The 25443-nt window shown below is 50.8% G+C and overlaps 1 protein-coding gene across 1 annotated transcript in view; it reads right to left on the reverse strand.

The window, feature by feature from the left end:
- ZNF407 (zinc finger protein 407) overlaps nt 1-25443 on the reverse strand; it is a 329265-nt gene that overhangs the window by 76455 nt on the left and 227367 nt on the right. The window contains exon 8 of the mRNA XM_037509666.2: nt 13094-13272. Coding sequence (XP_037365563.1) covers nt 13094-13272 — 179 coding nt within the window. The remainder of the gene's footprint in view (nt 1-13093; nt 13273-25443) is intronic.

Below are 25443 nucleotides of genomic sequence, written 5' to 3' on the forward strand. Positions count from 1 at the left end.
GAAGCTGTAGTCTTGGATTTTTAAAATCTGAAACAATTTGGTCTTCAATTTAGCTCACACCCGCCTGCTGTATCAGAAAGTAGCATTTTACCCCCAAAACCCAACATGTAGCATCTTTACTATATGCACAGCGGCTGAGCGCTGGGCTGCGAGGCTGCCTGCAGCCTCTGCAGTGCCAGTTCAATCCCCGGCCGCGGGGCGAGGGTCCCACATGGTGCAACAGACCTCTCCTGTCTCGCCCACCGCTCCTCTCAGCAGTGTATTTCGTCAGTCTGGCTGCTCTGCTCCCCGCTCTGGCTCTGGTGGATTCTCTCACCCTCCCGCGCTTCTGACTGTACCCAGTGCTTGTATAAATAAATAAATAAATAAATAAATATCTTTTAAAAATAAATAAATAAATAAAACTTCTGGGTTACAGTGGATTTTCATACATAAAATCATACTCATTCCAAAGGACCCCATCTAAGGTTTTAACTCCCGGCTGGGAGAGATCGTATCCATAATAACTTGCTTATTTTATGATGCTTGAAACGATTCTGCTTCTGTGATCGAACCCTGGCTGACAAAGTCTTTCCCTCCAGGTAGCACACACAACAGCCAGTCACCTAGGACCAGCAGCCTCACGGTGACTTCACGGTAGCCAACAGGTGACTCCCAGCTGCTTGCGGACTGCCTTACAGGTCTGGCTAAACCACTTCATTCCCCCCCCACCCCGCACCCTCCGCCCCTGTAGGCTGGGAATACCACTAGCACAGTGTGTGCTGGAAATCAGAGGAGGCACCACTCTTGCGACAGCCCAATACTGGGTACTCATGGAATCCTTGTCATCCCAGATAATCTGGCCAATTATTTAGAACAAAAGGAAATGAATTCAAGGCCACTTTCTGGGCCTTTCCCACACTCAAGAAAGTAGGGAACAAAATTGTCGACGACCTAAGGTGTGAGACTAGAGCACCCAGGAGACCGCACTGCAGCACACGGCCCCCACTCCTACACTGCGCCTCTCGAAGGAAGGCCAAGAACTGCCTTTCTAAAATGGTCTGGGTGAGCTCCTGGAGCCGGAACCACCTGCCCAGAGTCCTGGAACTCCAGGGTGCAGAAGTTTACGCAGAGACCAGGGCCTGCCTGCTGCTGGCTCAGCAACACAGGGGCCAGTCACCCCCTGGAGGGGCACCAGGGAGGGTGGGGGATGGGCTTGAACTCCAAGGCTCGCAGGCGTGGGGCTCACTAGAGGGCACTGATGGCAGCAAACACACACACAAGAGGAGAACAACTAGAGGTAAATACTGAGATAAAACGCTGCATAAATTAACATGCTAAACCTCAGGCCTGCACTCCACGCCTTTAGGCCAAGCACATTCAATTTGATCCATATCGTGACAAGCTATTGTTTCTTATATGTTGAGTGAAACTGGTGAGACATCTTAATGGAACAGGTGAGTATCTTGCCATCTTAATGCCTAGAAGATGAACACGCCCAAAGTGATCCTGCCATAAATAAGAAAAATACCTAGACCTGAATTTCAAACACCTTTTCTAGCGTAAAAAAGACATTTAAAAACCTGATATATTCAAATTGAACATAAAACACCTTAAACCTGTCTAGTACGTTTTCTTAGATACAGACAGAGAAACTGGGGTGAGGAAGGGAAACAGAGGCGCGATCAGAGCGTTGTGTCTAAAACCAAAGAGGCTTCTTTGGCTGGAACGAGACGCAGGAACTGTAGGCACATATCACACGTTTTTTTTTTTTTTTTTTTCCACGACACTCAGTGCAGAAAGGGCAGAAATGTGGACAAAGACGAAGCATTAGGCAAACAACATAAAGCATGAAAAAAGAAAGGGTGATTCAATAGCTACTTCCAAAGGGTCGCCCCTGCTTCTCCTCTCTGTCCTCAGCGCTGTGGTCCTCAGCGCTGTGCCGCACGGGCCATGCACTAGCCTTTCCCCTCGAGCCCAGGAACCCCCAGCTCATACCGCCCTGCTCCTGGGTGCGCCAGCCTCCTGGCTCTTCAGCTCTGCCTCACACAGATCCTGCAGATCAAGTGCTCTTCAGCCTGCCTTCTCGCACTTCAGATTAATCATATTTGTGTAAACTTGAGTTGCACAATTACAGCTCCCTTCCCAGCCCGTAGCAAACACCGTTTCTAATGCCCATTTTAAGAGCAAAAGCACTTACAAATCATTAAATGATGTTACAATTAAATGTGCACAAGAGAGATCACATCTGGCAGCTGTTCTGGCTGGTCCTTGACTGAAGTGTGCGCTGGCTGTCTGCAGATCAAGGTCAACCTGACAGTCTAATCCCGCCGATGGGTTATTTGTAAAACACCAGCAAAGCACCAACGTTCACTGTGAACTCTGCGGAAATGTCAGCAGGGCCGACAAGCACTTAGGGCCTCACACACACAACGTCCAAATGCCACGGGCCCGCCGGAGGGGCGCGCGCCGGAGTGGGAACTTTTTACACAACCAAGCCTTAGGTGACGCCACCGTGCACCACCACCACACAGCGAGAGCCATCTGGCCTTTCCTGTCCCTGTTATTTTCTACCAAAATAGCCTATTTTGGTAGCTAATGGGCAAACCATCTATTACTACAAACAGGCTGGTGTCCGATCAAGAGAGCAGGGCGTGGAGACACAAGCGAGTTGGGGACGGTGCGAACAGGACACGCACAGCGCAGCCGTGGCCCTCGAGAGCAGAACCCGCCGGCGCGGTTACAGAGGAGGCAGAGCACCCCCAGGGCGGCATGGATTAATTTAATACTTACAGAGCACTCAATATACGCCAGGCACTATTTTAAGAACTTTACAAATACTAACTTCTTTAATCATGCCAAGACCTTCATCGCCAAGAGACTGATTGACATAAACCTCACTTCAAGATGCTAAAGGAGCTTCTTGAGCTTGAGACACAGATTCTGCGTAAGTCGACAGAATCCAAATCTGTCGCCGGCCAGTATCTGGAAAGAAACCGGTTGTTCATTCTACCTGCGTGAAGCAATGAAGGTGGAGGAAATCCTGAAAGGTACTTCCCCCCAAAAGAGTTCCCTCCCAATAAAAAGAAAATTAAATTTTACACTCTGTGCAATGTGAATGATTAATCTGCGCTAATTGCAAAGGAATCTTGTCTCTTCCTTTATAAACAGGAAATGACTTTGCTAGGTTTTTATTTTAAGCACGCATTAAAATTACGATTTTTCACAAGAAGAATGACTCGCTGCCAATCACGCTGACATGCTACTCAACAAATGGCACTAATGGCTGTGACAAGAGTGAACCTGTCTGCACAGAGCTCTGCAAGAGGATCCAGACCAGCCGTCAAAAACAGGCTCTATCTAGCCGGGCCTACGCTCTGTTCTGCAGTAATAAAAGCTATTAGGTGATTTAAGTGACTACTTTTCTGGGATGAATTTTCATCTATTAAAAGAATGTATTTGAGTGTTTTTAATCTTACTTAGAAAAAAAAAAAAAGAAAACGGAAAAGCGGAAGAAAAAGTGTAAGCATGTCTGTAAAGCTTAAATATTTCACTTCTTCATTTTCCTAAATTAACTGCGAATTTATTCAATTTATATACTTCGGATGCTGACTAGTGTGCTGCATGCAGCACTGTGTTGTCTATTCAATTTAAAAAGCTCAAGTCAATTAAAAGCTCAAGTGTAATTTCTGTGTTAACATCCCATTTGCATTTTCCCCATCCCGACCTACTCTCTCCCCTCTGACCCCTCGATGGTGAAACACCCATATCATATTACCTAATGTGGATGTGTGCAGAAAATACAGAAAAGATAGGGTAAATGGTTTTATTTTTGTACTTGTAATTTAAAGACGTTTTAACGTAGTAAGAAACATGACATCAAATTGACCACCTTGACTATTTGCAGCAGACGGCGCTGTGATGTCTTTACACCGTGGCATAATCAATCCACAGAAGTTTTTCATATTGCAAAACTGAGGCTCTGTATCTGCTCAACAACAGCTGCCTAAGCAAGTCCCCAGCACCCCAGAATCACAGTTCCACCTCTGCGTGCCCCCTGACAGCTGCTACACAAATGGGACCCTACAGAACTGGTCTCTCGGGACTGGTGACTGCTCCGGGCACCAGCCTTGGAGGCCCTTCCGGAGGCAGCGGTCTCAGAAGCCCCTTCTCTGCAGGGATGAGACACACCACGCACACGTGACCCCCCTCTTTTCTCATCGCTCATTCTCTGATGAACATCCGAGCTGCTTCTGCCTGGCGACTGTGAGTAACGTGATGAATGCGAGTATACAGATTATCTCGAGATCACCTTTTAATTCCATGCCCAGCAGTGGACTGGCTGGCTCCTCTGGCCATCCTGCCATAACTTTCTGAGAAACCATCATGCTGTTTTCATCACAACTGCGTTACTTTACATTCTCTCGCCCTGGGCACAAAGGTTTCAATTTCTCCACAGCCTTGCCAACATTCGCAATTTTCTGACTTTTTTTAAAAATTTGTTTTGTTTTGCTTTGTCATAGAAGACAACTTAATGAGTATGAGGTGGTAGGTGGAAATTTTTCTAAAGCTGATTTCTTAGCTAGTAAGAAAAATATCCAAACTTATGCAAAATTAAAAAAATAAAAAAAATTAAAAATGAGTAGTTTTTACAATGATGGCAAAGCGCTAAGCAGAGAACAAAGCCTTTTCTTATTCAATAGTATAAAAGGTTAAGGAATAATAATTGCACTGGTTGCTATATTCTTAATGTAAATATGCATATCTTCTTTTATTTATAAGCTTTTCTGAATGACTGGTCGTAACAGAAACCACACCCAGTAAGCTGCCCTCAGCCAGTCACTAGGAGCAGGCCAAGGCAGGTCCTCAGTGAGTTTCCATTAGATCACAGCGCACCAGAGATGGGGTACTGGAAACTGACGGGGAATACATGTATTCAATTATGGGAGTTTACAGACAAAATTTAAAACCCATGCATGCTTAATTGTATAAGTTGCTGTGGCAACAGAGAAGAAAGAAATGGACTCAAAGAAATAGTGCTAACTGATTTTTAGCAAAAGAGCAAAGGCAATTCTGTGGAGAAGTTGTTTTCAATAACTATTGTTCAAAAAATTAACATACCTGATGCAAAAGATAATAATAACCTCAAATGTACCTCATGTTAAAAGAAAATCTGACTGAAAATAGATTCTAGATCTAAATAAAAAATGCAAAAGCATAAAGTGTCAAGAGGAAAATAGAAGCTGGTTCATCTCTGTAACTAGAGCTGGACAAATAGATCTCAGAGACTACATCAAAAGTACAAACCATGGAGGGAAACATGTATAAATTGGACTTCATGCATATTTAAAACTTCTGCTCTGAAAGATACTGTAAGAGGGAAAAAAGGCAAGTTACAGCCTGAGAGAAAATACTGGAAAATCATTTATCTGACAAAGGTTCTGTATTAAAAATATATTAAAAACTCAGTAACTAAATGGATAAAGGGGCAACATAGGTCAAAAGACACCTCATCAAAGAAGATGTACAGATGGCAAATAAACTGTGGTAGTCAACACCATTAGAATCTGCCCAATACAAATGAACCCTTCAGAGTGACTTCACATGAAACCCGAGGACACTAAGTGCTGGGAAAACGTGTGCAGCTGGAGCTCCCCGGCCCTGCTAGGTTGGGGGTGGAGGGACAGGAACACTGCACGCACTCTGGAAAACAGTTCAGTGGTTTTCTTTAAAAACCATGTAAAAATTTAAAAATCTACACATCTCACATCATCCTTTCAAGGTATCTCCTTTCAAGGTATTCACTCAAGAGAAATAGCACCTTCTAGTAGCATAGGAACCCATGGGGGGATGTTCACAATAGCTCTACCCAGGTGACCCGCCAGCCCTCTGTTCCCTCTCCCCAGAGGACAGTGTCCCAGAGTCTCTCTTCACCTGTTTACTGGCCATTTATGCATTATCTCTGGTGAAATGGCCATTTCAGGCCCTTTGCCCTTTTAAATGACACTGCCCTGTTATTGTTGATTTGTGAGGACTCTTTACATGTCCTGGATACAAGTCCCTTATCAGAAAGGTTTGCAATCCCCCCGCCCCACTTCATGTTTTCCCCTCATCTTATTAACAGTGTCCTTTGAGGCACAAAAGTTCTTCAAAGTCATATCCAAGAAATCCCTACTTAGCAAAAGGTCATAAAGATTTATTTATATGATTTCTTAGAAGGGTTTTATAGTTTTAGGTTTTAAATTTAATTCCAAAGTAATTTGTTTTGAATACGCAGGTAAGACCACATGTGTTTACAGGAGTGTGGGGCTCCGGGGCACAGGCGTGCCCTGGCTCTGCCTGCTGAGAGGGCGCAGAGGCCGAGGGGCACAGAGGCAAAGGTGTGTGGCACCCACATCGTGGCCTCTAAGCGCCACCCTCCAGCGCCAGGAACCAGGCGTCCTCCAAAAACACACTGATCGGGGGCAGGGCAGGGAGCCCTCGGGTGACCCCAAGCAGACTGTGGTGCCAGGACGTTCAGGGACGCTCACGCCCGAGTGCTCGCTCGGCTACACAGGCAAGAGCAGCGGAGAATGATCAAGCAGAGGGTAAAGTAAGTTCAAACTGATGAAAATCAATACAATAAAAAACAATTGGGACAGAAAGGACAGATATTCCTTAAAGAAGATTTCCAAGTAAATTGCAAGGAAGAGCGAATACGCCACTAGAACGCCCCAAGCCCTGCCGCAGGCCAGGCCCACTAAGAATGTCAAGAGCAGTGAGCAATGTTCCCGGAAGAATAAGCTATTCAGATAATCTGAAAACACCTCCCCGAGTGTATATTAATTAAAAATTGGAAAAGAAAAGATTTCCACAGAGCCACGGGGAGCCTCCCTTTTCCTCGGCCACACCAGGCCACGCCCCGCCAGCGACTGCGGGTGCTTGCAAAACTTGAGCTGAATCAGGAGCAAGCAGGAGACTGACGCACGGTGCGGCAGAGGCCCCAGCGGAAGAAGGGGAGCCACAGTCCCGCAGGCCTCGGGGGCAAGGAGGGCGCGAGGCGGAAGGAAACACGTGGCGGGCAGCGGAGGGAGGAGAGGGCTGGCGCGCCCGCGCAGGGAGGCACTGACAAGGTCTGAGGTTGGTTTCTGGCAGCCGCCTGACAACGCTGATGTCTTCGGCTGGCTCGCTGTATAAATTCTGAAACTTTTCTGTAAGCTTTAAATTATTTCAAAATTTTAGATTTTAAAAAAAGGAAATTTGGAAAATGGTGATTTTGCTCACTAAAAATAGAAATAAATGAATTTTTAAATGGGCATTTTTGTACCTTCTGAACTAAATTTCAAAGTGAATTGAACAGAACACTTCGATTTCCTCACAGCTTGAAGCGCTCGGAAGGCGGCTTCTCAAGGCTTCGGGCGGCACCTGCCATGCAGCATGGCAGAGGGTGCCCGCAGCTGCCCGCAGCCCTCACCTCACACTGCATTCTTGGGTCAGACATGGCTGTGAGGGTGTGTACATCTTTAAAATATATAAATTATATTGAATTAAACAGCTGATAAAAGGTCTATATAAAAGTAAAACCCCATCAATTACCTGATAAAATCACACTGCCCCAGTATAACTTTCCACAATCAATTTTTCCCCTTAAAATTTTGATAAATGAAGTTGTCAAGGGGGATAAGATCACAATTTTGTTTTCCTTTTTTAAAATCTATTTTAACTTTCAGAATTCCGCACGAATGCTGGGAATGTTAGTCCAGATAAGATCACAGTTTTGCCTGCTGATGAGGTAATCGCACTGCCGTGCGCCTGCATAACCTTGTGGCAGCAAGGAGAGAACCTGAAAGAAAGTTTCAACGCGGTGCTGAATTACACAGGCTAATTGCATTTAGCCAACCTCCCAAGAAAGAAGAGGACAGGGTGTTTTCCTGGGAAAAAAGTAAACGTCACCTTAAAACTTAAGTTCATGTAGCCAGGAGATGCGCCTCAGTGATGTAAAGGGGTGACGTCCATCAAAAGTGATTGAGAGGAGCTACATAAATTTCAGACATCTTCAGCCGGTTCTATGAGATGTAACTATCAAAAGTTGCACTTTAATTGTATACTTTTTAACTTTATTTTAAAAGATGTGAATGCCACTAAGGGATTCACAGAACATTAAAATTTATACTAGAAAGAACACTTCAGGTTCATATTTTTTTAAAGTTGTAAATATATACAATATGCCAGGTAATGTAGGAATAGAAATAATCAAATGAATAATAAATTGCAAGTCTGAAAAAATTTCAGATAGGCATGTGTTACCCCCAGTTTTGGAAATAAGCCAGCTCTCGTGCCAGTGTGTGAGCCCTGCTGCACACGCGCGCGGGGCTTGTGAGATCGTGCTCTTGACAGCAGCTCAAGTCAACGTGAAAAATCATTCGTCTTTGCCCTCCACTTTGCTATCAAAACAGCAATGACCAAACCCAGTACATTTTCTTAAAAAAAAAAAAAAAAAAAAAAAAAAAATTCAATGGCAATTACAAACTTCCTACAATTTTCAGCACTGCCTCCTACATGTTCGGGAAAGCTGAGCATTGTCACACGTGTGCAGCCGAGAAGACGCGAGGGCCGAGTGTCCAGCTTAGTCGGCAGCAGCGGTAGAGCCGGGCCTCAATCCTCTAATTTGACTCAGTCTCTTCTTTCATCACCCGCCATCTGTCCACCCCCCCGGGCCGGGCTGCCATGAGGCAGGAGCTGCACCGCTGGGAAAGGCCCATCCCCGGGGCTGTGACTCCTGTGGGAGTTTGCTTCGCCCGGCGTGTGTTCAGGTTAGCAGAGATCTTGAAGATCCAAAACCTTAAGGCTTCATGATGAGAACTTCAGCCAGCAGATGCCACTGGTTTTTCCAGGGTCACATAACTGAAATGATCTTGAAGACAAACAGGCCTGGGCCCCTCAGCTTCACTAGAGCTGCGCCTCCTTCTCAGACAAAGCAGCCTCGTGAGAACCATTCTTAAAGTTCACCACTAGATAAAGTCCCGGGAAGAGATCCGCTGTGAAGACTGCGGGACGGGTGAGACGTCCGCCTGGACGCCAGTTGGAGGCAAAATGTGGCAGGGGAGGGGACCCTGAAGGAGACCGTCAGAGCTCCGTGTTAGCCACCTAGACGGGGAGCTTGACTCCAGCGCAACTCGGAGCCCCTTCGGCAGTATCCCGGGAAGAGGCAGAAGCAAGGCCCGATACCCCGAGGCCGCATCTCCTTAAGCGGCTCCCGAGCATTGGTACAGACAGAAAGTTTTCAGACCTGCTGAAGTTAGAGAACATACTATTCTAAGGAGATTTAAAAATATTTGTGAATGTGTTAATGTAAGGTTTTGAAAGACCATTACATTCCATTAGTGAGTAAAAGAGAAACGCTGATGAGTTCAGAGGGTCCCTTTAAACGCTGCGTTTACTGATCAAGCTTCGTGAGACGGGGCGGGAGAGCACCACGCTACTGGACAGGGAGAGCTGGAGGACGCTGCTGACGCCATTCACCATGCGGGGAAGCGGGGAGACCGCTGCTGCGGGCCTCAGACACTGCACCGAGCGGGGCGAGAGGCAGCAGAGCGAAGGCCATTGGCCTAGACGCCAAGCCCGCGGGCGCCATGATGGACACTGAGGACGGGCCCCTGGCGGAGCCAGAGTCTTCAGACTGGAGTTTGAGAAGAACAAAGACATTTAGCAGGAGTTAAGAAAAATAGTAAATTAACCCAGGATGATGTCTGAGGTTAAAGAATCAAACTGTTGAACTGTTAATTATTTTAGGAAGTCTTTTGTTAGTGGTGAAGTATCAGGAGACTGGAAAACAAGGAATCTAGTCTGAAGGTTAAAAAGAAAGAAGGGAGAGGCTGAAAATTATAGAGCTGTAAGTCTAACATCTATATTAGGAAATAAATCTGAGATGATACTTATGGATGAGCCTAATGATACATTTGCAGAAGTACAATTTAATAGGAGTGAGTCAGCATGGACTTACCAAAGGCAATCATGTCAGAAAAAATTTCGTTCCTTTTTAGGTTGAAGTAATAATTGGTTTATGTAAGGGAGAACCAATGAAAAACTGTCAGGATTTTCTCAGATTTTTGGACCTTTTCATAAAATGAATTATCGCACAAAATGTCGTGACGAGTGTCAGAGCATGCAACTAACAAAGGGGGTGAAAGTAACGGGGTTAAAAATAGAGGCCAAAGAAATCGGGGAGAGGCTGCACTCGCAGGCTCCTGCATCAGAACGCCGCTGTTCTTAATTAACGTGAAGAAGCCTTCTATACTAGGAAATCAGAACAGACCCTAAATGAGCGGGATGGTTACATACAAAAGGCTACAGCGGTTCTAACTGCCAGAGGTGAAGCCAACGGGCGCAGAGGTGGGGCGGGAGGCTTAACCTGCCTGATACGAAATGACGCGCTGGGTAGAATTAAGGAACAGTTAAGTGGAGTTTCAAGGGGGCTGAATTAGTTGCCAGTAGAAAGAAAAAGGATTTGGGGTTTTGAGAAGAGTCAAACTTTCACATTCTTATTCTTACAACTGGGGAAGAAGCAAATGCTATAAAGTGCAATTAAGTAATACATGCCACAAAGAATTAAAAAACTTATTATCTATCTGGGAGAAGAATATGAAAACCCTAATTTGTGAAGAGCGAGTGACAGGTTCCTGCTCCACCACCCAGTGCAGGTAATAAGCCAGCAAGTGCCGGAAAATAACTGTCTTGAAACTATACGAACAGATGAAAATCTTATCAACTTAAATGTGATCAAAAATGGGAAAATAAAGGAAATTAGGGCAAATACCATGTCGTCACTGATGCTTGCTCTCCCCGTGGACGACGCCCAGCCCACGGTCCCCTTCGACAAAGATACTTTCTCTGCCGCTCCAGACCCGGCCCTCTAGGCCACGGGAAGACCCAGCCCGGCATCTTCCCGAGCTCTGGCACAGTGTGCTGGGCACCGCCTGCTTTCCAGGGCCTTCCAGGGCCTCAGGCCACGAGCATCAAGGGCCACATCAACAGCCCGTGTGCGCGGGCTCTCTGAGCCACAGGGCACGCCACTAAGTGGCCATGGGAAGTCACCAGGAGACCACTCTTCCTCCACGGCCAACTCAGAGCCTCCGGCGCCCCCTTGGCTGCCTCCACCTTAACCCCACTTCTTGCGGGGGCAGGGGGTTATGGGGTTCTGAGCTCTGACCATCCATGCACGTCCCTTTGAAGGACGCTTGCGTTGCCAATGTAACAAGTACTTGCTTCCACAACTTCCCATGGGCTCCCTGGACCATGGGCCTGGCACCACCACTGCAGCCCGGAGCCGCAGGCAGTGGAGCCAGGTCTGACTTCTAGAGGAGGAATGTGCAGCTACCCCATGGCCAGGGTTCCTGTGAGAACGCTGAGGAGACACAGGGCAGCACAGGGCGAGAACAACTGCATGGGAAGTGAGGCCGGGGGGCAGGGGGAGCCTCCCCATGAGGCACAGGGCGCAGGCCAGGTGCCCCCCGGGGCTGCAGAACCCTCCGCGGCTGCCAGCTGCTCCCTCCCCTCTTTTTTGGTGTTCCCTTCATTTTAAAGTCAGAGATACTTTATTTTAGGCAAACCACCTGTTTTTAATGTCTACCTGGTGGGTGTGAGGGGAGACAGCACCTCGATAACATAGCGCGAGAAGCAGGCACCCCAATGCCTCCTGGAAATGATCCTTGCTCACAACCCATCAACCTAGAGGGTTCTTAGGCCGGTTCACAGACCCTCCCCTTGGGTGCTGGGCCTGCACCTGCGCCGCCAGGTCTCTGCAGGCCGGACGGCCGGTGGCGAGATGTTCCAGTGCAGCTCCGTCTGGTCTCGCCAACTAAGTAGCAACTGCCAGGCTAGAAACCTCCCCGTGCCGAACTCACCGAAGGCTAAGCTGGTTTCAAACTAGCCCTGATACAACAGAGGTGACCCCCCAGCCTCCCGCCGCACGGCTCCAGGAGCTCGGGCAGAAGCCACGGAAGGCGGCCACGGGAAGCCCCAGTGGCCTTTCAGAGCACACCCTGGGGGGCTAAGACTTTTTCCATCTCAAATTACTTCTCGACTTGTTTCTAGTAACAAGGAGAAGCACATGACGGCACGGGCGGTCTGCTGACAGTCCTGCCTGTGGGGCGGGACTCCCCACGATGGCCAGCGTGTGGTTGCGTCCTCGGCATGGCCGCCCCATGGCCCAGCACCCGCTGAGGCGTACCGACCTGGGGGGAGCCTGGCCCGGCCCCGCTAAGAAGACACTGACTCAAGAGTGACCGTGAGTAGCCCAGGCCACTGGGAGGCCCGGGAGGCCAGCGGGGCCGGCGTGCTTTGACAGTGGCCCCCGCTCACCCCCAAACAGCCCCTGGACCGAGTGGCATTATGCAAAGACAGTCTGGGCTATCGGGACGACATCAGCTACTCCCTCTAAATGTCTATCTGGAAAGAGCGGCCCAGTGGGTGGCCCTCGCCCTCCTCGCCACGCTGCTGGCCTGCGCCACAAGAACCCGGCACCCAAGGTGCGCAGAGCCGGACGCGAGGAGGCTCTTCCACTCTTCCTCCAAGGCCAACTCAGAGCCTCCGGCGCTGCGGGACAGGCCGGCGGAGGCTGTGGCTGCAGTGCTGACCCTCAGAGGCGCTGACTCCCACTGTCCGGCAGGCTGCTGGCGCCCCGCGCACACGGGCCCCTTCCCTCCCGAGTCTGCAGACGAGTGGCCCGGGTCCCCCTCCCTGCGGCTCACTCACTCTCCTCCGCCACATTCTCCTCCTTTCCAGGACTGCACGGGACATGGTGGCACAGAAGGAGACAGTCCAACTTGCAGCACAAGTGGTTTTTGAAAAAAAATGTAAAACTTAACCCATTAGTCAAAATAGGAAGCTCAAATAACTGCTGTGGCCTCAGCCAGCTGGGTGCTTGAGGCGCACTACGACTGACCTCTGTGCCCAGAGGGCTATTCTGTCCCATCCGCTCCTGGTAAAACACGACGGCACCGGCCCGGGGCACACGAGGTGGGGAGGCCAGGACGGGCCGAGCCAGGGCGGGTCCTGCTGCTGCCCAGAGACCGGATGGGCGCTGTGGTCACAGGGTGGACGCAGCTTAAAGCCACCAGCCTCGGGGTGCCCTTACCGGCATGCAGGTAGGCCAGGTCGGGGTTCTCGATGTCGGGGTGCTGCTCCTTCAGGTGGTTGCGGAACTCCACGGGCACATTGGTGCCGTAGGCGCACTTGGGGCAGTTGTACATCCTCACGCCCTCATGCTTCCCGGTGTGCAGGATGTGCTTGCGGATGTTCTCGGCGCAGTTGGACCTGCGGGCGAGGGAGGAAACAGTGCGTTAAGGTCCAGGGAGAACATCATGGGAAACACCATCGCGGCCACACGCCAGCCTCGCCAGGCGGGCTCCGTGCTGGGGGCTGCTCTCAGCGAGAAGCAGTGGCTTGGGAGGCAGCTGCCAGGCCTGGGGTTCTGCGCCCCTGGAGCCAGGGCTGAGTCTTTACCCCGCTGGCTCTAGTGCTTAATTTCCACGCACAACTGGAAACCCAAATCCCTGGCTCTGTGGTTTTGATATCAAATTATCCTGGCACCACTTGAGGGCAGTGAAGGAGCTTCCTGCATCCGGGAACACACCTCTCAGCCCTGAGGAGGGGCGCAGCAAAGCGCTGCCGCCCGAGTAGAGAGCGTGACAGAGACAAGGCATCCCTGGCTTTTAAGTTCTGTCAAGCTTCTTTGTGAGGCTCCAAAACAGTCATGAGACTTGAAAAAGAGCAGCTAGAAACAGTGCCCACCCAGGTCGGGGCCACGTGCCGGGAGCCGAATGAGGGCCAAGACAGAGCTATGCACCCTGACAGGGCACCGCCATGCCCTGGGAAGGGGACAGGAACTGCGGGCCTGGCATGGGCAGAAACTGGGAAAGGTGCTGCCCCGAGACAGGCCCTCCTGCCACTGCTCCCGCCCAGCTCTGCACGCAGAGGCCAGGCCTCGGCCCTCCCTGCAGGCCCACAGGCTCTGTGCACCACAGGCTCATGCTTGTCTGGGTTGTCGGCGCAGTGACACCCAGAATCCTGCACAAAGGCAAACAGGTGGCTGGGAGCCAGCTGGGAAGACATCCAGGCAGGCCTCAGGCTGACCTGGAGACAAAACTAGACCCCGGGAAGAACGCAGCATCCTCTCCCGGCACTGCCGAGGGCACTGCTGCAGCGCGGCTGCAAGGGGCTGGGAGGCCCGGGTGGGGCGCGGCCACGGGTCGCTGAGAACAGCACCCCCTCTAGGGAGCACAGGGACACCCCGCCCCAGCCACGGGGACAGGCTCTTGCGCCCCCACCCGGGCAGGGCAGCCCTCGGGCGCCCCCACGAGGCCCAGAGAGACCAGGCCAGAGGCCCTGCCATGCCCACTGCGCTTCTTTCACACACCAACGGTTTCTATATCAGCGTTTCCACGTCTGAAAACTTAAGCTAACAAACACTTTTTTAAAAAAGAAGACCTGGAACAACAGAGATGTTTCTCGGCTATTTCCAGCTCGCCTTTGGCAAAGGCGCCGCCAAGCTGGTGTTAAGCTGCTCTTAGAGCCTGGACCAGACACAGGAGGGGCTGTTTCCAAACTCACCCCCACGGCCGCTGGCCTCTCTCCGCGTTACCAAGCTCGCTTTGGGTAAGACCCCGCGTGCTGATCAACAGCCACGGTCACTGAGAGAAAGGAATAAGGCCGGCCCGTCGCTCAGGGGACATCACAGGCCAGCTGAGGTGGGGAACAAGACTCAGGGGAGCAACGGGCGGGGGTCCGCACAGGCTTGCTCGTTCCCTTAAGGAGAGCCCCTCGGTGCTCATCACCCGTCACAGGCACTAACACCTCCTTTCAAAGGAAAGGTGTGGGCCGGGAGTGTCTCGGACGAGCACACCCCTGTGGTGAGAGATGTGTCCCTGGGCAGCGGAGGATGGCCACATCTGAGGGTCTTGCAAGCGTCCACTGTGTGGTCATGGAAAGCAAGAGGCCGTTTTCTGAGTCCCCCAGGAGCGGGGCCGCTGCCCTGACTCATTCTGCAGAGCTCCCACTCGTTCCCAGGGTGTCACAGACACCCTCTAAATCCGCAGTGCTTGCCGACACTGGGGAGTGAAAACCAGAGGCTGCCCCGTCCTCGGTTAGCTCCGCCTGCGAGGGCCTACGAGGGCCGACGAGTCCCGGGAGCACCTGCCTGGCTTCCTTAGGGGCAACACGAGGCACACAGAGCAGTCACCAGAGCAGCCGCTGAGCAGGGAAGACATTAAAATCACGCAGACGCATGCATTTCGACGGATGAGGGAGGAGGGCATCTGCCGGGGGTATAAGCGACGACTCCTGGTCTTCAGTGAAGGAAGAAGAGATGACTTTGAAAACAGATTACTTTGTTTTTGAGAGGGTGTGTCCTGGGTAGAAAGAAACCGCTGTTTCTCAGTACCTAAAAAGCATGTGAAAAACACACCAGGTGAGGAGATCACCAAGCCAGGAGAGCGGGGGACGGGAGCCGTCTCTATTTAAACACATGGACTGAAGTAAGAGGGAGGTGGCGCGGAACTCGAAAGAGCTTCTGGAAAGCACTAAGGGCCACCGCGTAGACATGTCCGCGTAAACACACAAACCTATTTTATCACGCTGTCTGCACGCACGCACAGTTACAGACAATGCCAACACGTGTACACAGGTTATAATTTTGTCTTACACACACATGCAAGGAACATAAATGAGCATAAATCAAAACGTAAGTGCAAACGAGGAAAACGGCAGGGTGTGTGCAGAGAAGCGCTAGCTCACGCGCCTTCGCGGACGAGTGAATCGGGAAGCTGTCACCAGCCGTTCTGCAGCTAAGGTCACGCCGTATACGACTTTTTAAGAGATTAGGACACAAAAAGAGTCTTCGCACCTACAAAAGCCAATCCCTCCCAGCGCCGCTAGCAGATAACAGGCATAACGCACGACGCCAGTACCATCGCAGCAGAACTCCCGCCAGCGGGCGAGGGCCAGCCCTCCGCAGCCGCGTCTCCAGCAAAGAAGAGGCGCCGAGCCAGCGGGACCGCCAGCCACCAGCGGCGGGGGCTGGGCAACACCCTCAGCTTGACACAGATTCCTAAGGTAAGGATATAACTATTTGTCTTGTAGTCACGCCGTAGCAGAGTCAACATGAAGAAGGCAATGCAGTCCCTGTCAGAACCACCGTGAGGAAATACAGGGACCCAGACAGGTCAGCAGAGTCTCGGAGAGAACGAAGTGGAGACTCACACTTCCTGACGCCCGGATGCCATAGCCACAGTGACCGAGACAGGGGTTAGTCACATACCACAGAAGGACACAGATGAAGGAAGCCGAACAGAAAGTTCAGAAATAGGCTTTCCTATTGATCTTCTCCCAAGAACTGTTGCTGGAAAATCAGAGCTAGCGAAGGTGCCAAGACACTGCAACAGGGAAGAACAATCTTTTCAACAAACGGTGCCAGGACACCTGGGTAAATAGACAAAAGATGGGAAAACGAGTGTCTAAACCCCTTCCTCACACCACACGCCAAAGTCAACTCAAAACAGATCACAGGATTGAAAGAGTGAAAGTCGTGAAAGTTAGAAAAAAACAGTAACTAGCTAATAACTGAAACTGCGCCAGGCTTCCGTAGAGCATCAGATATCCAAGCGAGGAAGGAAAACATGGAATTCCTCAAAGTCAAGAACTTGGACACCTCAATGGACACCTTAGGAAAGCACGAAGTCAACACACAGAACAGGGGGGAGCGTCTGCGAGTCACGTCTCTGACAAGAATCCAGAACACAGAGAACACACGGAGCTGAATAATGGGAGTTATTGACTGAATAACTATTTGACTGAATACTATTTCCTCCCCTGATCTTCATTGTCTTTAAACAAACAAACAAACCCACCACCGCTGAGGTTGCTGAACAACACATATTCACGTATTTTAAACATCAAAGAGTCTAACAAGAGTCCCCGTCTCCTGACCGCGCCGCCCCTCCAGCAGACGGGGATTCCCAACTGCCCAACCACTTTTGGGGAGAACTAAAAACCACCTTTTAAAGCCACAAATACGCCGAGTGCTGTTCTCCTCCAGCCCCCGGCAAGGGAGCAGGGGTCCCTGTGTGTTTAAGAACTCAGGGTGCCAGAGGCCTTCACCCCTCACCTTCTTTGACCATCTTTTACACGCTTTTTAATAACCGTGTAGTATTTCCCAGCATGGATATAGCGTATTTTCATATACAGTGTAAATTCATGACCTATTCAGGGGCATTCAGGCTGCTCCAGTCATTGGTAGCATAAGCCAGGTTGCAAAGAATCATCTTGCACAGCAATTTCCACTTCTCAGGACGCCAAGAGACTTTCGTGATGCCCAGAGGAATGGCTTCAAATACTAGTGGGCATGTGCTCTAGTAATTTTGATAAACTCTGACAAATTGCCCGCCAGAGAAGCGGCAATTAACACTTCCACCAACAATGTCTGGGAGAGGCTGTTCCTGCACGTCCTTGCCAATGGAGCGTGGTACCAGAATTTCCAGTTTTGGCCAATATGGTGTCTGGAAGCTCGCTAGAGTTTGAATTTTCAGTTTTATGAGGTTTTCATCTGCATGTCTCTTGTAAAGACGGGGGGAGCTTTCCCATACACCGCTCCTTTTCAAGGTGCTCTCGGACACACCATTGCTCTGCCTTCTTCGGTGGGGCGGCCAGCCATGCCCTTCCAGGCTAGGGAGCGAACTTTATCCCCGTGATAGAAGAGGTAAATGCTTTTCCAAAGGTTTCTGTTTCTTTTTGGACCTCACTCATGGTCTTTTGAAATGAGTTTGAATGAAGCTTGTCTCGTGCCCTCGGCTCCCAGGCGCGGAGGCTGCAAAGGCCCTGGTGCAGACTCAGCCCATCCCCACACGGTGAATGCGTGTGTCGTGGTAGGCTGAGGATCAGCTCCCCCTGAAAATCTCAGCAGCGTGTGGTACAAAGCAAGGCCCCAGACCGCCAGCCTGATCTCCTGACACCACTTGCCCATCGTCCATCCCTCCCCGCCCCCACACTGGAAAGGCCACGGTCATCAACGTTCCGCTCAGCTGAAGGCAGTCGGGCTGCAGCGTGTGGCCAGGCGCTGCCACGGGCAGGGCTCTGCTACATTGAACGGACTTAAGACATCTTGGAAAGACTCATAAAAGCAGTGACGGCAGTTAACTGAGGGTGAAGATGAAAAATCTAAAACAAAATTTGAGTTAGGGCGCCAAACACTTCTCCCATCTGTGTGCATGGATGTGCACTCCCTTATGTAACATACAGAAAAATGCTGCTTTGAAAGAAAGCAACACAAAAATATAAGAATTATAGGAGACGTGTAAACAAACAATGAACAAGAGTTTACTAAGCACGTGCAGCTCATATAGGCAAGGGCAGGTCTAACGCTAAAGCTATCCTCCGTTCCCGAAATAAACTATAAAGTTAATACAATTACAAGTGAAATCTAAAAGGATCGCCTTAGAAACGTCGAGAGACAGCTAAAATTAGTCTATAAAATAAGTGGATAACGCCTGCTTACGCTCACAGTGAAAGGTGTTAACATCCCAAGGGACAGGACGGCACAGTCAGCGAGGACAGACGACAGTGTGACCTGCCAGAGCTCAGCGCAGAATAACTGTGTGTGCTATGCACACACACCACATGTGTGCAGGAGAGGAGCACTGCCACACTCGGAATAAGAGAAGACAGATGCAAAACTCCATGGACTACAAGAACGAGCTGTGAGCACGTACACAGGATGCACACGCATGGACATGTGAGAGACCACACAGGCGACCCAGAGACACGTGCAGCATCTGTGGCAGGGGGGCTGAACTGAGGACAGAGAGCCAAGGGCCTTTAGGAATAGGCCATGCCTTAATGGTGCGAGACCATATCTATGTTTTACTTATAATTTTTAAAGAGGAAAAAAACATGAAAAAAACCCCATCTAAGGACAAGAAAATTCTTTTTTTTTTCAGTGTTGAAAATTATTAGACCTACTAAAACTGCAATGATCCGATGGGGGGTGGTACTCAGAATGAAGGTGACATTCAAGTTCACGTAAATATACGGCCTGGCCCATGCACAGCACAAGAGTGAGTTCCACTAAGTTCAGTTCAGGAGTCTCAACAATAAATCCGAAGTAGACAGGCAAGGCCTACCTGTCTTCTAAAATGACCACAAAAGCAACCAGCAGAGATTTAGTGAATACAGACCCCACAGACTTAGAGGGTGAAGCTGAACAGGACATGATTCATGATAACATTGTCCTCGGTTTTTCTAAAGAAACTATTCAAAAAAATGGGGGGAGGGGGTAGAAGAAGAGTCAAATTAAACATAACATTTAAGGAGGACATGCCACTTGCCTACGTGCGGATTTAAAGTCACCTGTTGTTTTAAGATCATGGACTGCTGTGGAAATACAGCTTTTCCGCTCAGGCTGATGAGCTGCCTTCATCCTTTCTCCCTCTGCACGGCGCCAGGTCCAGCAGTCACTGCTGAGACCTTGGGCCACGGCCCTCGGTCCCTCCCGCAGGTCTGTGGCCTCGGGAACACATGGGTGACAGCCTCCCGGACGGCAGCGCGCACGCCTTGGGGTGGGGAGTTGGCTTCCACGAGTTACCCACAGAGGGAATCGTGAAGCTACAGCTAAACACGGGGGAAACCTGGGCCTCGCTGTCTGTCCAAGGAGGAGTGTATTTCAGTTTTCTCCACCAACAGCACGTCCGCACCACGGACCCCGCTACTGCGGAGAGGGAAGGCGGCCAACAGAAGATGTCGGGGATGTGTCCATTAAAGAAGAACACCACCGAGTCCCGATAAGGCCACACGCGGGACCTGTCAGCTTCCGAGACGAGACCGCGGTGGTGGACGGACGCGCTGAGCGGGCTCTGGGAGGAAGTCGGGCAAGCGGCGGGCGGCGCCTCTCTCCGTGGAAGGGCTTCAGGGCAGGGGAAGTCCTGGGCAGCAGATGGGGGCGGATTTGGATCATTCGTGAGAATATCTTCAGGCGTCACCCGCGTCAAGCAAGTATGGTCAGAGCGTGAAGAAGACAAGCCTTGCGAGTGAGATTCTCACGCTAACACAGGAGAGTCAACTTGATGAATCACGCACAAGATTTAAGGGCAGGGAGGGAGGCCGTGACCCCGGGAAGCCCGGAGGGGTGCTGCTCCTGCGCCGGGGAGAGGGGCGCGGTGGGGGAAACCGGGAACGTGGCGAGCCCCTCGCTGAAGAGCCAGGGGCCGCCCACGGACGAGGCGATGGGACAGCCGCGCGGCTTCTTCCTCCAGCTCCAGCGGACAAGACACCACCTCACAGACGGCGCCCTCGGCAGGGGCGAGGGGGCTGCGTGGGGCGCGGGGATAAGACTGACTTTCCCAGTCATGAAATTCCAAAAGCAAAACGAACACGCAGCGATGGGAAAGTCTTATGAGAGTTGAAGTAAAACAGACACTTTAAAAGAATGGCACATTCCATGACTTATAACATTTTCTACAACTTTTACTAACATAAAAAGAAAGTTTATGTTAAAAACATAAAAAGACGGCCGCTTCGGCCGGGCAGCTCCTCGTGGCCGCGCCCACGCCCAGCGGCTCCCTTGCGCGGCCCGCGGCCTCTGTTCCCCGGGGTGGCTCCTCTCAGCCGACTTCGTTGTTCTTCCAGCTTGTCATAAAACCCAATTCTTTGAATTGCCATGACAATAAAACTGAGAAACATGGAATTATTTTCTCTCCATTTTTCCGACATTTTACGCCAATGTGTGTCGGGAGCCGGCGGGGGCGCCACGGCGCCAGCAGAGACCCTGATGCGGGGCAGCAAGCCGAGACTGCTCTGTGGCTCCTGCGGGTGTGAGGGTCTGGGCTCCGGGCCGGAGTGTTTCCAGCCACAGACGATGCATGGCCACGGCCGTGGTGGCGGCCCCAGGGCAGGCCCAGACACCCCACTGCCCCATGGGTGCTGCTCTAAAATCTGGGGCGCAGGGCCAGCCTCACAAGCCCTGCGTGGCACACTCAGACCAGAGGTGATTTCAGTGGGGTTACCGCTTTGTTTATCTGGACATTTTATGGGCACAATAAAAGTCTCCTTTTGCCTGTACTGACTGATTTTCAGAATGAATTTATTTGACCTGCATTTATTTACTGTCTGCTGCACAAAAAGAAGCATAAAAGCGAGTTACTCAGTGATGCCCTCGAAGAGTCTGCAACTTGACAAGCTATGAGTGGAGAGCACCCCCCCAGCGGTGTCCCTCGGCCGGGGCCCAGATGACCCGTGTCCACGCTGCTCACACGCTTCCTAACTTGGACTGACTTGAAATTATGCTGATTAACTGGGGGCATCCCCCGCCCGCCTGTGACGTGGCAGCCCCAACATTCCCAAGGCCACGTTCACTCACCGCTCTTGTTCCACCCTCACCCCACCTCCACTTGCACTCACCCAGGCCTGCACCCCTCCACTCCCCTGGGGGGGTCTCTGTGAGAAACCTCAGAGTTTGATGCTGCAGGAACAGCCCCTCCCACTTGGGATGGCGAGACAGGACGGTGCGGCAGCTCAGCCACCAGGCCTGGCGGCCCCCTCGTCCTCCATGCCCCGCTTTACTCCTTACGAGACCGACACACTGTCTACGCGGGAACGGAGGGAAGCGGCGCTCTGAGAAAGCAAGAGCGCAGGAGGCCTTCACTAGACGTGGCGCCGCCCCACGGACCGGACGAGGGCACCCAGGCAGGCGTTTGTGCCTGACGCGCGACAGCCAGCGCCCCAGATCTCTGGCAGACATGTGGCGGGCACGGGTGGGTGCGGTTCTCCAGCACACAGAAACGCTCAGCCCACGAGCGGCCGCACACAGGACGCCACAGGGCGGTGGGCAAAGGCCTCCGGCAAAGAGGCATGTATCTCAGGGGACCAGGCCCGTGTCTCCCGCACCGGGACCTGCGCGCATCTGTGAAACGGGGCTGGACACCTCCCAACCTGGAAATCCACGTCTCGTCAGCCTGTGGGTTGTTCCCGTCCTGCACGTGGCCCGGCTGGCAGGAACTGCTGGCAGAAAAGCTTCTCGTGGCTTTCTTGCCGTGGATCTGGAAATCAGCCCCCACCCCCACTCCTCTCCGCGTGCTCCTGTCCCGACACGGTGGGTTTTATTCCCCTTCCCCGCCCACTAGCCGGGCTCAGCAAAGGGAGGTGCCATGTCGCTGGGGAAAGCACAACTGAGAAGGCCTCTAGGGACAAAAAGGATCTTAACTAAAAAGTACAGACGTGCCCTCTTGCTCCCCGTCGCGCCCGAGCAGACACTCCAGTCACGTCTGTTCAAAGGGCCAAGCGAGGCAAAGGGGCGCGCAGTCCCCGGGCCCGGCCGAGACAGACGCCCGCGGGGTGTGGCCAGAGAAGACGGACGCAGTCACGGGAGACGCGGCTTCTCAGGCGACTTTAAAGATTGAAAAGATCATTTACTGTAGTTTATCTAGTTGAAAGCTTCACAAATTTAAGGTGATAGAAGCCAAGTGTTACTGAACTTGAGTCTCCTGACGTCTCTGACAGCCCAGGCCAGAGCTTGGCCTCATGTGGAACCATCGAATCACGGCTCAGAGAAGGTGAACAGGCGCAGCAGCAGCCTCCGGGCCAGCACTTGCCGGCGCCCGGCGGTGGGGGCGGTTCTGCAGGGGTGCACGCAGGGACCCCTCATTTCTCAGGGGTGGGGAGGGGGCTCCATGAAATCATAAATAGTTGTCATGCGCTCGGAAGGGGGCCCCCATCTTTACCCCCCAATGCAGGCACAGGGGAGAGAGAGGAGGCAGGCCACGCGGCCGGATGGTTGCTCCCGCCAGCTCTTCTGGTGTCTGCTGCCCTGCCTGGGGCCGCCACCTGCCCGCCCAGGAAGGCTCCGCCCCGGAAGCCTCTGGAGGACTCTGCCTGCTCCACTCCTTACACAGCTGAGCGAGGGATGTACTGGCCTCCGAGCAGACGTCAAATGCACACTTCATTCATTCTGTCAAGCTGGATTCCATCAAAGAGCATTTAAGCCTTCTCTAATTCTAAAGTTATATGATCACTTTTGAACAAAAAGTTAATAGAAAAGAGTCAGCGAATAGGGGAGGCCACTGAATTTATTTAATAATCTCTGCCCATTTTTGGAAACATGCCCCCCGTAATCCATTTAAACATAATAACTGGTTCATTTCAGTCCCAGCACACAATGCTTCCCTTTGTCCCTTGGAAGTCCCTCAAATGTCTTATTTTAAAGGAATATATAGTACTCCCGGAAGACATTTTCCCATTTCTATTCTCTTCGACTCCTGCGAGCCCTTGTTCTGTGTGATAAGGCAATCTCCTCCGGGATCGGAGCTGTGTAGTTTCGCTCCACGAGTGACAAGGACTCGACTTGAATAACTGCTGTGCGCAGGTTGTAATTATGTCAGCTGGAGTGTTGAACAAGGGGACTGATTAATGTGAGCCCCGGCCCAGGCGCAGTCCCTATCAAAACCTCCGCGCAGGCCAGCAGTGGGGACGGGTTAAAGCAAAAAGACAAAACACGCTGTATCGCCGGTGATGGATGAATTGCTCCAACAGTCTTCAGGCAGATGCTCCGGGACAGCATAATATACAATTACTCTGCCTTATCACTTTCCCAGGGACAATAAAGCTTCCTCCTTCTATAGCTCATGTGAGTGAAGGCAAAATTCGTTTTACTTTTACAACACTGACTCACTTATCATGGTGCCTTGATTGTGCTTTTACAGCTAAAGAAAACATATATTCCACTTTTAAACTAAAAAAAAAAAAACCTTAAAAATAAAACTGGAATCTTGTTCTGAATCTCTTTTACATCAGAGCACACAATGCTTCCAAAGATTGTTTTGCTAAAAATGGATGCAAAGAAGGTGATATATGCGTGTGTGCAGATATAGTTAAAAACAAGTACATGTAACTCAAGAAGTAAGATTCGGACTGTGTAATCACTATACTCATAACATCATTTCTCAAAGGCCACATAGAAATCATTAATTGGAAGGAGGGTATAATTAAAAAAAAATACATACACACGTCTGCACATGCTGAGAGGGCCCATAAATTTTCCGGGCTGGACGCAGGGCGCAGGGCACCTGGGGTCCGACGAGCCCACTCCAGCCACACATGTTCTGCCCCTGGGCCTTCTTCCTCAGGAAGACTGTGCTGGCCGAGCGTGGGCAGCCTGACCATTGCAACGCTCCATTGCGGCCAGCGCTGAAGGAACAACGAACACTGGGGTGGCTTATTTGTATTTACAGAAATGGAGCCAAGAATTTGTGACAAGATGTGCAGAACAGAACTATTCCTATTTGCAAAGGGAAATATTCCTTTGTAAAGTGAAAGACAAGCTAAAACCAAAAGTTGAGATGCGGCCATAACCTTCTTGTGGTTGCTGTTAATTTATAATGAAACAAAGCACCATAAATTGCAATAAAATCAAAAGAAATCCATTCAAAATGTTAGTGAATGCAAAAAAGCATACATCGACCTGTGGGGCAGTGTCTGTGACTTATTTTCACTTTTTAGTGGTTTAGTACAACTGACACCAGCAGTCAGCAGTCATAATGCGCCCTAAGTCATGGAAACAAATCACGCACGGATCTCACCCTAAGGAGTGATATATTTGCTTTCTCTTTTCATATTATACTCACACTAACTCCAATACCCACATGATCCTTATTATTACATTTCTCTTGGTAGGACCGTTCCAGTAGAGTGGAATGTTTCCAGAAACGTGGCCATCTGAAGAAGGTAGGGGTCAACCTAGAACAGTGAAGGCGAAGTTTGGGCACAAAGGGAGAGAGGAGACAGTCGGCCCCATGACTGGTGAGAGGGTGAGATTGTGTTTAAAATGACTTGGAATGAGCCAAACAAACAAAAGGTAGAAGCCAAGTGGGCTGTGAATCAGGCCAGTCAGGCGTCTCAGGATGCTCGGCCCCGGCCCCACCTGGCCATGATGTCACCGGCGTGGCCTGGTAGATTTACTGGTCTTGGAAAAACCCAAGACAGCAGCAAAACTGTTTAGAATAAGTCGCAGAAAAGATGTCACATTTTAAAAGACTACACTGAAAATGAGGGCTTGTTAAATAATTGCACTGAATTATTTGCTAGTGCCAAGCCGTTTTTTTTCTTACCTACCTATCGCAGTTAAAGGTAATGCAGCCTTTTGTGAAAACTCTTCATGTTTGTCTGGGTGTGTGTGTTGGGAGTGGGGGTCATACGGAATGTTACCGTTACACAATCACTCTTTTCTTAATGCAAAACACTGAACACAAAGAAGGTAAAATTGGTGCAGTCCACCCCCGCCCCGAAATGTGGAGATAATCTTACAGCCTTCGCATAAAGAGACCCAGAGGTTCTGCACCGCAGCCTCCGTGTTGACAGAGTCCTGTCGGGGTGAGAGCAGGAGGCTCAGCCCTGATGCCCCAGAGCTGCCATCAGGCCGGGGGTCACTCAAGATCTGCTCCCAGGGCT

Source organism: Talpa occidentalis, unplaced genomic scaffold (assembly GCF_014898055.3).
Source record: "Talpa occidentalis isolate TD23 unplaced genomic scaffold, MPIMG_talOcc4v2.1 talOcc4.13, whole genome shotgun sequence".
Lineage (NCBI taxonomy): Eukaryota > Metazoa > Chordata > Mammalia > Eulipotyphla > Talpidae > Talpa > Talpa occidentalis.